At 38.2% G+C, this 12708-nt stretch overlaps 1 protein-coding gene across 5 annotated transcripts in view; it reads left to right on the forward strand.

The window, feature by feature from the left end:
• Nucleotides 1-12708, forward strand: part of LOC127410426 (neurexin-3b) — a 491153-nt gene that overhangs the window by 214452 nt on the left and 263993 nt on the right. For 3 of the 5 annotated variants that reach the window (XM_051645685.1, XM_051645682.1, XM_051645680.1), the window contains 5 exons: nt 1176-1295; nt 3452-3833; nt 5734-5924; nt 8212-8385; nt 10334-10360. In XM_051645685.1, the coding sequence (XP_051501645.1) occupies nt 1176-1295; nt 3452-3833; nt 5734-5924; nt 8212-8385; nt 10334-10360 (894 nt within the window). The remainder of the gene's footprint in view (nt 1-1175; nt 1296-3451; nt 3834-5733; nt 5925-8211; nt 8386-10333; nt 10361-12708) is intronic. The other 2 variants (XM_051645679.1, XM_051645681.1) reach the window with 1 other exon arrangement.

Below are 12708 nucleotides of genomic sequence, written 5' to 3' on the forward strand. Positions count from 1 at the left end.
GCCGTATGTATATTAATGACATTGAGAGCTTTAATAAAAATGTAATTGTAAATACACAGTGAATTAAGAATTATTATTTAATCCCTGACCAAACAGAGTCATCATCCATGTTATGAAGCCCTGGCCTTTTTCATGAATCCCTGTTTCCATGGGCCCTTTCAAAGAGATTAAAGAAGACATGCAGTTCAGAGACAAGATCATAAGACCCGGCAAAGTGAAACAGATCTCGGTGGTCTGATGTATCCTCCGCTATATAGAGCTCAGAACCAGCTCGCAAGAACTGAATTGAGTGTGCAAATTGCGTTCAGCACAGATTTTGTTTGAGCTGTTGCCTGATCTGCATAATTCCTTAGGTGAATTGGGAGCTAAACCAGCACAGACTGCATGTGCAAATAAATGGCTCTGTTATGGGGCACAGTTCATTCTTAGTGAATTCCCCCTTTTATATGTAGTTGGCTTTTTGGGTATTCATTGCATACGGAAAATGTGCATACTGTGCATGGTATGCATACTGAATACTGTGGAAATAGTAAGATTAGTATGGTAGTATGCCATTCCGAACATAACCCCACACATTGTGTTGTTCATGGTCAGGCCTTTTTTTGAGTAACAGCAGTATAAGAAGGATATTTTACTTGCAACTGTATGGTTGATTATTTCTTGATGTTCTGCAATTAAAAATGATATAAAAAGATTTTCTTAGATGTTAATTATTGTGATGGCAGAAGTTTGAAAATTCAAACTAAATAAGTTTTTTTCTCAAATGTTTTTTTCTTTATTGGTCTTTACACACAGCATGAGTAATAAAAGGGGTCATATCATAAATGTTATGAATTACCCCACCCGAGGTCCACTTATACTGTTAGTAAATTTATACATCCTATATATCCCATATATGTCCTAGTTCCTCATTACTTCACCGTGACATTGGCAATCAAATGTGCCTGAAAAGTCAGAATGAGCCGTTTTTGCTGCTTGAATTCAATAAAAAATTTTTTTTTTTTTTTTTTTTGTTGTTTTGGCTTGGGTTAATAGTATGTTTTCATGATTCATTAAGCTGTTTTTATCTCCTAAGATCATAAAAAAATATATATTTCTCATGATATGACCCCTTTAAACAATTTTAATTGCAGTGCTAGTGTGTGAAAGGACTAACTGACACACATTATTCTCAGGTAAAGGACCAGAGACATTGTATGCTGGACAAAAGCTGAATGACAACGACTGGCACTCAGTCAAAGTGACACGACGTGGTAAAAACCTCAAACTCATGGTGGATGATGATGTAGCTGAAGGTATGAGTGCAGTAGAGTCTTTATAAAACATCAGCAGCTGACCACATAGAATGCATGAATCCAACACTAACACCCTATCTATATTGGACACGAACGATGTTGCGTCGCAACGACTCGAGGCTGTCTACACTGGATGTGTCAAAAAGATGGATGCATCCAGTGTAGGCAGCATCATTGATTCTAATGGGAGTGATTTGCTTTGGGAGTGCCACACCGCTCGCGTCTGGTGTAGACGGTGTTACCAAGACTTTCAACTCTCCTTTCTGACTTTCAGTGTAGCCATTGATAGTCAGTGTTTGGGACTGACTGTTTTCATAAAACAGTAGACAGGAGCAGATCAAATACGGTCTGTATGTACAGAAAACTGAAGTCAGTTCCCTTCTGTGAATCACGATTAATACTTGTAACCATAGTAACAGGCAACACAAGACGTTGTGTTGCATTTTTAAGGAGGTTTAAATTTTATTTTATTTTATTATTTATCACTGTATTATTAATAATAATAATTATATATATATATATATATATATATATATATATATATATATATATATACATTCAAAGAGCACTTTATTAGGAACACTATGGTCCTAATAAAGTGTCAGATGTGGTCTTATGCTGTTGTAGCCCATCTGCCTCAAGATTCGAGGTGCATTCTGAGATGCTATTCTGCTCACTACAATTGTACAGAGTGGTAATCTGAGTTACCATAACCTTTCTGTGAGCTTGAACCAGTCTGGCCATTCTCCGTTGACCTCTGTCATCAACAAGGCGTTTCCATCCTCAGAACTTTTGTTTGTTTTTTTGGCACCATTCTGAGTAAAAATCCCAGGAGATCAGCAGTTACAGAAATACTCAAACCAGCCCATCTGGAACCAACAATCATGCCATGGTCGAAATCACTGAGATCACATTTTTCCCCATTTTGATGGTTGATGTGAACATTAACTGAAGCTCCTGACCCATATGATTTTATGCATTGCTCTGCTGCCACACGATTGGCTGATTAGATATTTGCATGAATAAGTAGGTGTACAGGTGTCCATAATAAAGTGCTAAGTGAGTGAATATAATGTATATATTAATACACATTATATAATGTTATACAGTATAGTTAACTGGTCTAACTGTAGGCTATTTACCATTGCCAAGACACGTAGAAACTTGGTACACTTATGGTCTGTTTCATGTGATGTCTCTGTATGACCGCACTGCCAAGTTTGTTATTAAAACCCCATATACCTTCAGTGTGCTCTGCTGTAGGATGCGGCAAAAGTCGATGTAACTTTTGCTTCTATTTGTAAAGCTTTCGAAACTAATACTACTGTTTACTTACCAGAGCCAAAGTGTTATATTTTTTTCAATAAAGACATGACATCATTTTCCAAAAGTTGAGCAGCGATGAAGGGGTAGAGCAGGAATAAAAGAGCAGGAATTTTGGTTGGTTTTTGCTTGTTTATTCAGAAAATATTTCACTTAAATCTTTAAAATTTTACCTTTAACATGTCAGTTGTCAATTAAATTTACAACATAATTGAGTCAGATACAATTAAACTGGAAAAGCATATATTGTAGGATGATGCTAAATTCCTAACACCCAGACTGTATAATTGTAATAGAGGTATGTGATGATTGCCACAATGTATAAAGTGACAAAGTATGCAGTCATAATACAATATATGTTAAATGTGCATAGTGCTTAAACAACACATTTAAAAACAATGAAGCACAGACTGTATTCATGCCACCAGACTTAAAATAAACATATTAGTCATATTTACACAGTAAGTTGATGCTCATACATCAGACTCGTGGTGAACCTGCGGCAAACCTTTGGTGACAATGAAGTTTGCAGCGAGTTTGCCAGAACTCTTGACTTTTGTAAGGGAAGTCGACATATCTGGTATTTACAGAAGTTATTCATGAGAATTCTAAAAGGGATTGACTTCTGTTACTTTGCGAGCTCATAAACACATTATTCGATTTGCTCCTGTAAACTGTAAACTGAGAGTCACAACTGTTAGTAAAAACGGTTGTCAGTCCCACACACTGACTGTGTGAACGTAACCTGTGTATAAAAAGAACCTTTTTCAGTGCTCAGGACAGAACTGACAACCATTTTTTGCTGCTATGTATCTCTCTCTCCTCCTAAACAGGTCAGATGAATGGTGACCACACTCGTTTGGAGTTCAGTAACATTGAGACAGGTATCCTGACTGAGCGGCGCTTTGCCTCCTCGGCTCCATCCAATTTCATTGGTCACCTGCAGGCCCTGAAGTTCAACGGCCTGCTCTACATTGACATGTGCAAGAACGGTGACATTGAATTCTGTGAGCTCAATGCTCGCTTCGGCATGCGCTCCATCGTGGCGGATCCTGTCACCTTCAAGACCAAAGGAAGTTACCTGGGTCTGGCTACACTTCAGGCGTACACCACCATGCACTTGTTCTTTCAGTTCAAAACCACCTCGGGCGACGGCTTCATACTCTTCAACAGTGGAGATGGGAATGATTTTATTGCAGTGGAGCTTGTCAAAGGGTAAGTGGAAGGAACAAGTCAAAAGAGTTTCCAAGGATTCCAGGTTTTAACAAGTGAGGTTCAATCAATGAGGTTAACAGGTCATATTAAAGGTATAGTTTTACCCTAAAAAAACTGCCAAAGAAGTCATAAGGTTAGTATTAAAATATATCATTAAAAGGTTAGTAATGTGAGCAGCTTCTAGATACATTGTACAGTACAATGTTTAAAGACAACATGAAATAAAAATGTACCCTTTATCGATGTGCCTGGTCTTAACATGAATGATTCACTGGTGCAAGTTATTTCAGTGAGCTTTTAGTGTGGATGCGTCAACCGTTAAATGCTACACATTTTAACTTCCTGAGACCCTGCGTTCACATGCGTGGACATTAAGTTTTGGCTTCGCTATAGGCTATGCATAATTTAATTTAATTTAAACTGATTGATCTCAGTTCAGGGTACTCTAGGCTGACATTAAAGGGTTAAACTTTCATCGCACCGATGCAAGGTTAAACTTTGTCTGCATCATCATGGTGCCGATCTCAGCTGAGCTTGTCTTTGGGAGATATGGCAACAAAACTACATCTGGTAAGAAACCTCATTAAGTTTTTACATTCAAACCTGTTTGAGTCTCTAGTTTCATCGGATATGCCATTTTAAAAATATCATTGATTTATCGCGAAACGGCACACTGTTAAACACAATGACCATGTACGTGGACTATAGGCTTATTTTCCTTAAAATATACTACAGTTTATTCACTGTGAATTATAACATTGAGAATCAATGGATGCATCCAAAAGCTGGAAAATGTTGCATTCATAGGCTGGATATGGAGTTAGGATGAAAATAAGGTGCATTTCAAACTGTTCTGAAACCAGTGCAGACAGACAGCACACTGGAGGTTAAGTCATTCCCTAATAAGGGAGCAAGGGAGCATCATATAGCTTTCCTATGCAGCCAAGTGCATTCACTCCTAAATTCCGATCAAAAGTTCTGTTTCAGGTTGCAGATGATGTTTGGACCACTTAACATGTTTGGCAGACATGTTTACAGCAGTGATTGGATGATGCTGGCCATTACTTTGAATCAGTTATTTATACTAATTTCTGATGTAATGTCTGTAATGTTTCAATAACCTGAATAACCAACACTGCTGTAAAAATAATAAATAATTTGATATATTTTTTTTTTTTTTTTTAAATCTATCTATAATTTGGTATTATTTAACATTTCACTATTTAATCCCACTGTCCATATATGTGGACAAACTTTTTGGTCTAAAAAACTTTATATATATATATATATATATATAACTTTACAAAGTACTAAATGTTGATCCATGACATATTATATTTTGGCTTTCAACATCATTTGTGTTTATCTTTCTTCAGAAAATAATTAACAAAATTTAAAAAAAAAATAAATGCAAAAAATAATCAGCCTGGGAAGTGCCTGAAATTTGGTTGGTTTGACATGGAATAACCCAGGTATGTAACACTTACTTTTCACAATGCAATCAATTCTCCATTTATAAAATTAAGTCCCGTCCTACATTTTTTCTCTTTGAATATAATTTTTCACTGAAATACGTGTATAAAATGAATGGCTAAGGGCAATTCACGTCGACTTTAAACAAAATTCGTGAAGCAAGCTGCTAAATTTAGAAAATGTATTACTTCATATATTACATTGTTTGTCTTGTCCATCCAAATAGACTGATCCACTTAGCCCATCCTCTAGTAGAGTATAAATCCATTGCCCTTTTGAACAAGTGTCCACTCTCATGGCCTCTCATTGTGGATCAGCTGAGGTTGTAGTGGCCACTTCAGTGTGTACTTGTATGGATTGTTCTACAGTGCAGTCCACTTGGGACATGGACACAACCAAGCTCTGTGTTTGTCTGTGTGTTCGTCAGGTATATCCACTATGTGTTTGACTTGGGAAACGGGCCGAGTCTTCTGAAGGGAAACAGTGACAGTCCGCTCAACGACAACCAGTGGCACAACGTGGTGATCACTCGAGATGCCAGCAACACACACATGCTCAAGGTGGACGCCAAGTCTGTCAGCCAGGTGGTCAGTGGAGCAAAAAATCTTGATCTGAAAGGTCAGATTCGCTTGACCTTTTACTGACATTTTTGATTGTACATTTGACATTTTGTAATAAATGAATTTATGCAAATAGGATTTTTTATCCTATCCTTTAATAAGTAAATATGAGAATAAGTATTTACACTGTTTGAGATTTAACATAGCATTTCCTGATTAAAAACATATAAATCTTATTAAACTTAAGCTCATAACTCATCCTGCACCATATGTGCTACACACATGAATGATACATCAAATTGTGTGATTTGTTGAGGAGGGGTGTGCTATTACTTTTCTAAGCTATCTGACTTATGCTTATCATCTAGAGGACAATAAAACTAGAAAAGGAAAATCACAAAAGAGCCATATCTAGAGACCAGAATGTCATAGAGACCAGGGCAGAATGGCCATTGCAAGAATCGGGACTTTTCCTGGTAGGCCGGCGTCAAAACGGGGTCACGATATGCCAAAGTGGTCCACGATAAGATGAAGGGGGCCGCAAAACGTTGCCGCCATATGCCAAAGTGGTCCACGATAAGATGATGGTGGCCGCGAAACGCTGCCGCCATATGCTGATGGGGGCCACAATGTGCAGAAGGGGACAGCGAAACACATTGCCACAACTTTACATGCAATTACAGTGCATCCGGAAAGTATTCACAGCGCTTCACTTTTTCCACATTTTGTTATGTTACAGCCTTATTCCAAAATGGATTAAATTCATTATTTTCCTCAAAATTCTACAAACAATACCCCATAATGACAACGTGAAAGAAGTTTGTTTGAAATATTTGCAAATTTATAAAAAAATAAATAAAAAAAATCACATGTACATAAGTATTCACAGCCTTTGCTCAATACTTTGTTAAAGCACCTTTGGCACCAATTACAGCCTCAAGTCTTTTTGAGTATGATGCTACAAGCTTGGCACACCTATTTTTGGGCAGTTTCTCCCATTCTTCTTTGCAGGACCTCTCAAGCTCCATCAGGTTGGATGGGGAGCGTCGGTGCAAAGCCATTTTCAGATCTCTCCAGAGGTGTTCAATCGGGTTCAAGTCTGGGCTCTGGCTGGGCCACTCAAAGACATTCACAGAGTTGTCCCGTAACCACTCCTTTGTAATCTTGGCTGTGTGCTTAGGGACGTTGTCCTGTTGGAAGATGAACCTTCGCCCCAGTCTGAGGTCCAGAGCACTCTGGAGCAGGTTTTCATCAAGGATGTCTCTGTACATTGCTGCATTCATCTTTCCCTCGATCCTGACTAGTCTCCCAGTTCCTGCCGCTGAAAAACATACCCACAGCATGATGCTGCCACCACCATGCTTCACTGTAGGGATGGTATTGGCCAGGTGATGAGCGGTGCCTGGTTTCCTCCAGACATGACGCTTGCCATTCAGGCCAAAGAGTTCAATCTTTGTTTGTCATGGTCTGAGAGTCCTTCAGGTGCCTTTTGGCAAACTCCAGGCGGGCTGTCATGTGCCTTTTACTGAGGAGTGGCTTCCGTCTGGCCACTCTACCATACAGGCCTGATTGGTGGAGTGCTGCAGAGATGGTTGTTCTTCTGGAAGGTTCTCCTCTCTCTACAGAAAAACACTGGAGCTCTGTCAGAGTGACCATCGGGTTCTTGGTCACCTCCCTGACTAAGGCCCTTCTCCCCCGATCGCTCAGTTTGGCCGGGTGGCCAACTCTAGGAAGAGTCCTGGTGGTTCCAAACTTCTTCCATTTATGGATGATGGAGGCCACTGTGCTCATTGGGACCTTCAATGCTGCAGAAATTTTTCTGTACCCTTCCCCAGATCTGTGCCTCGATACAATCCTGTCTCGGAGGTCTACAGACAATTCCTTGGACTTCATGGCTTGGTTTGTGCTCTGACATGCACTGTTAACTGTGGGACCTTATATAGACAGGTGTGTGCCTTTCCAAATCATGTCCAATCAACTGAATTTATTACAGGTGGACTCCAATCAAGTTGTAGAAACATCTCAAGGATGATCAGTGGAAACAGGATGTGCCTGAGCTCAATTTTGAGTGTCATGGCAAAGGCTGTGAATACTTATGTACATGTGATTTTTTTTCGCTTTTTTATTTTTAATAAATTTGCAAAGATTTCAAACAAACTTCGTTCACGTTGTCATTATGGGGTATTGTTTGTAGAATTTTGAGGACAATAATGAATTTAATCAATTTTGGAATAAGACTGTAACATAACAAAATGTGGAAAAAGTGAAGCGCTGTGAATACTTTCCGGATGCATTTTACATGCTTCAGCTTTAACAATTATGATATTATTGTGCTCTCTTTGCAGGTGATCTGTTTGTGGCCGGTCTGGGGCCTAACATGTACCAGAACCTACCAAAGCTGGTGGTTTCTCGTGAGGGTTTCCAGGGTTGCTTGGCTTCCATGGATCTGAACGGCCGTCTGCCTGACCTCATCAATGACGCTCTGTTTCACAGCGGGCAGATTGAACGTGGTTGTGAAGGTATGCAACACTTGCCTCTGAACCTCAATATCAATGCAGCCAATTCTGCCTAAGAGCTGCCCACTTAGACAGGGAGAGTTGTCTGACTGACATGTAAGGGAACCGATCACAATTCGTTTCATTTTTACATGGCATTTAGGGGTTATTTTATCTGAAATAGATAGTAGGTGTGTTCAACTTCATGCAGCAATGCACAGACCTCTCAGTACCCATCTTGGTGCAATGCATGCTGGTTAGAAATGTTGTCAGGCTTTCTTCGACACAGCTGCTGTGCCACCATGTTATATGCCTTCAAAGTACAGTGAGAGCCTTAGTCAGCTGCTGCAGTTGCCCCAAAACAGGTTTTTTTTATTCATAAATTGACCAGACTCTCTGACGGCAACAATGATGTGCATTTTATGTTTATTCAGACACCTTTAGTTTGGCTAATTCTCACAAATCTGTGTTTTTAAAACCATTAAAATCTATTTTCATTAAATCTTAATCTTAAATGTCCTGTGTATTAAAAATCATTTTATTATTATTATTATTATTAAAACAAATAAAGACTCCTTTATTGGTGTTAAATTAATATAGGCTTATCTGGGACTTTCTTCTTGTACACACAGGCACTGTATCAAGCAGCACATAACCTATTCAAATGAATATAGGTTTTAGTTATTACATGTAAAATCAAAGGTCTGTCTATTTTACAAATTGTTATCTGACAAATCTAATGTGATCACAATATTTTTGCATACTATGGGAAGCACAAAGTATCTGACTTGAAAATTCTCTTTTCAACTTCCCAGACTCACTGATTGGTACGGTGAGGTGCGGTTGAAGTCGAACACACCTAATATCTCAATGGACTAAAAAACAAAGGAAAGAAAAAAGAAACTCCAGAAAAAATGGCAAAAATACAGTTTTTGAAAGCGCTAGGCTTTGCGATCAGAATTTCAAAATATATCATTCTAAAAATAATGTCCAAAAAGGATATATCTAAAGGAATATCCAAAAGTAATATGTACAGACTATTTCATAACTCATAAAATAAAGAGGAATATATAGCTCTTCTCATGGATTTCTACAGGTAATTGACTTGCTCCTAAGAGCCCTGAAACAAAACTATGAATATCTTCTAAGAAACTGAATTAGAGTAATCTAATTCAAAGGTTATTCCAGGAAATTGTGAATTTGCCGTCTGAGGTTGAGACTAACCAAATCCTGAAGCCCAGTTCAAATAGTATAACCTAATTTAACCTCTGCAATGAACCATGAAGAATTGTAACCTCAAAATGGAAATAATTCTTTGTTTTACTTCTCTACTACTATATGTTTTGGTGATATGCAGAGAGCCTCTGTAACCACTAGATGGTGCTGTGACCAAGGGCCAGCACTACTAGCAGCACTGCATTTTAACTGTAACCCATGACATATGATTTTATATTAGATTTGTAATCAACATATTAGAATTAACATATTAGAATTCAGTAATTGCCTCATCAATGTCCTATCTAACAGATTACTCCTTAAAGGTGAAGTGTGTCATTTTTTGGATGGTAAAATATTCCATCCTGTCATCCCAGCTTGATATGCGGAGTCAAATATCGTAGGCTGGTTTCCCCATAAATTGTAAACACTGTGGCTCTGTGGCGCTAACAAAATATTGTTTGAGCTTCCCGTCCAGCCTGATAAACCAATATTGTCTCAGCCAATGCCGCGAGTCTGGAGCGGAACTATCTGTTTGACCCCTATAATGTCAGACCGGGGAAGTGTTTGGGAAACCTGTTTGTAAGAAATTCCACATTTCACCTTTAAACATTTGTATTAACCTTGACTTATATAATAATTACCCATGTTACTCTCTTTATCCTGCATACATTTTTCTACTCTCCTTTGGCTGGCCTTCCCTTCACTAACCGCCCTCTGTTTTATTGTCCTGTTCTCTCTGTCCTTTCCAACAAAGTTGGTTTCACCAAAGCTGACCTGCAAGGTAGAGGGCCTGACCTTTGCACCACACACACACACACACACACACCTGGCTGAAAGTTGCAAAGAGCATTTACATTAACATTGCTCCTCAGAATTACTGACGCTGACAAAGCACAAACATGGACAGACAGACAAACAGATCGACAGAAATACAGTGTAAACAAATCAACTGACAGACAGGCAGACAAACAAATTAACAGACAGACAGACAAATCAACAAAGATAGACAGAAAGATAGACAAACACATCAACAGAGATAGACAGACAGACAAACAAATCAATAGTTGGACAGACAGACAAATCAACAGACAGACATATAAACAAATCAACTTAGATAGAGAGACAAACAAATCACAGATAGTTAGACATACATACAGACAGACAAAACAAAGATAGACAAAACAAATCAACAGAGATAGATAGACAAAACATTGAAAGATAGACAAAGACAAGTCAACAGAGACAGACAGGCAGACAGACAGACAAACAATTAATAGATAGACACAGACAGAGAGACAAATCAACAGATAGAGAGAGACAAACAAACAATCAACATATAGATAGAAAAAACATATCAGACAGACAACAAATAAACAGAGACAGACATACGGACAGACAATTCACCAGTTAGATAGACAGACAGAAAAAGAGACTAATCAACAAATATACAGACAGACAGATAGACAGAAAGTTTAACAATCAGATAGACAGAAATATTGTATGATAGACACAGACAAATAAATCAAAAGACAGCAAAACAAAACAACAGATAGACAGACATATAAACAAAGTGAAAAAAAAAATCAACAGATAGACAGGAAGACAAACAAATCAACAGATAGTCTGACAGACATACAGACAGAGAAATCAACAAAGATTGACCGACAGAAAAACAAACAAATCAACCGAGATAGACAGACAAAACATCAAAAGACAGACAGACAGGCAGACAAATAAATCAAAAGTGAGATAGAGAGACAAACAAATTAACAGATAGATATACAGACAGACAGACAGACAAACAAATCAACAAAACAAAATCAACATATAGACAAACAGACAAACAAATCAACAGACAGACAGACAAGCATATCGGCAGATAGACGGAGACAGGCAAACATTCAATAGATAGACACAGACAGAGAGACAAATCAATAAATAGAGAGAGACAGACAAACAAAAAACATCCTCAAATAGACAAACAAACAAATCAACAGAGACAGACAGACAGACAATTCACCAGATAGACAGACAGACAGACACACAGTCAAACAAATTGGCTGATAGACAGACAAATCGACAGATACTGTAAGTCCAGACAAAAAAATCATCAGATAGAAAAATAAATCGACAGACAGACAAACAAATAGACAGACAGACATACAAATGAATAGATAGATAGACAGATCAACAAATAGATAGACAGACAGACAGACAGACATACTAATCGACAGATAGATAGACAGGCAGACAAATTAACAAATATATAGTCAGACAGAAAGATAGACATTCAGGCAGACAGACAGATCAACAGAGAAATAAACAAACTGACAGACAGACAGAAAAATTAACAAATATATAGACAGAAAAAGATAGACAGTCAGGCAGACAGACAGATCAAAAGAGACAGATAGACAAACAAATAGACAGACCAACATACAAATAGGCAGACAGACAGACAGACAGAGGAAAGAAAATTGGTAGAAAAACACATATTGGCAGACTGACAGATAAACAAATAGACAGACAGACAAACAGATTGACAGGCAGGCAGGCAGACACACAGACAGACAGATCAAAAAATAGACAGAGAGGTGGAAACCCTTTGACTTTGTCTTTCATGCTGAAGGATTTGCATGAGTTGATTTTACAGAAATCACTTTTCATGTAATCCAGAGCTGACCTCTGCAGCAACCCAAGCACAAAGTACAAATCCAAACTCTATAGATATATTCCTTAAAGAGCATTCCAGCTCAACCCTTTCCAGTCAAGGCACCTCATAATTAAGATGTCGCCTAGTGCCCCGCTGCTTTATATGATTTCTGCAGCAACTGGCCACAATTTACTCCCCTGCTGATGCTTTTTAATGGATGTTTGGGTAATTACTAATTTTGACTGAGAGCAACCAATAATGAGTCTTTAAAATGGGAATCTAATAAGAGAAAAGGAATAATTCTTCCATTTGCTTCTCCGACTCAATAACAGCACTTTCAGCCAGTGGAGATTGGCTGATATTCACACTCAGGGCTTTGCTCTTGTCTTGAATGCATGTTTATCTTTCTGTTCTTTTGTTGGAGGTCTGAACTGCTGACATTGACATGACAGCGTGGTTTGAATGAATCTGGATTG

Source organism: Myxocyprinus asiaticus, chromosome 19 (assembly GCF_019703515.2).
Source record: "Myxocyprinus asiaticus isolate MX2 ecotype Aquarium Trade chromosome 19, UBuf_Myxa_2, whole genome shotgun sequence".
Lineage (NCBI taxonomy): Eukaryota > Metazoa > Chordata > Actinopteri > Cypriniformes > Catostomidae > Myxocyprinus > Myxocyprinus asiaticus.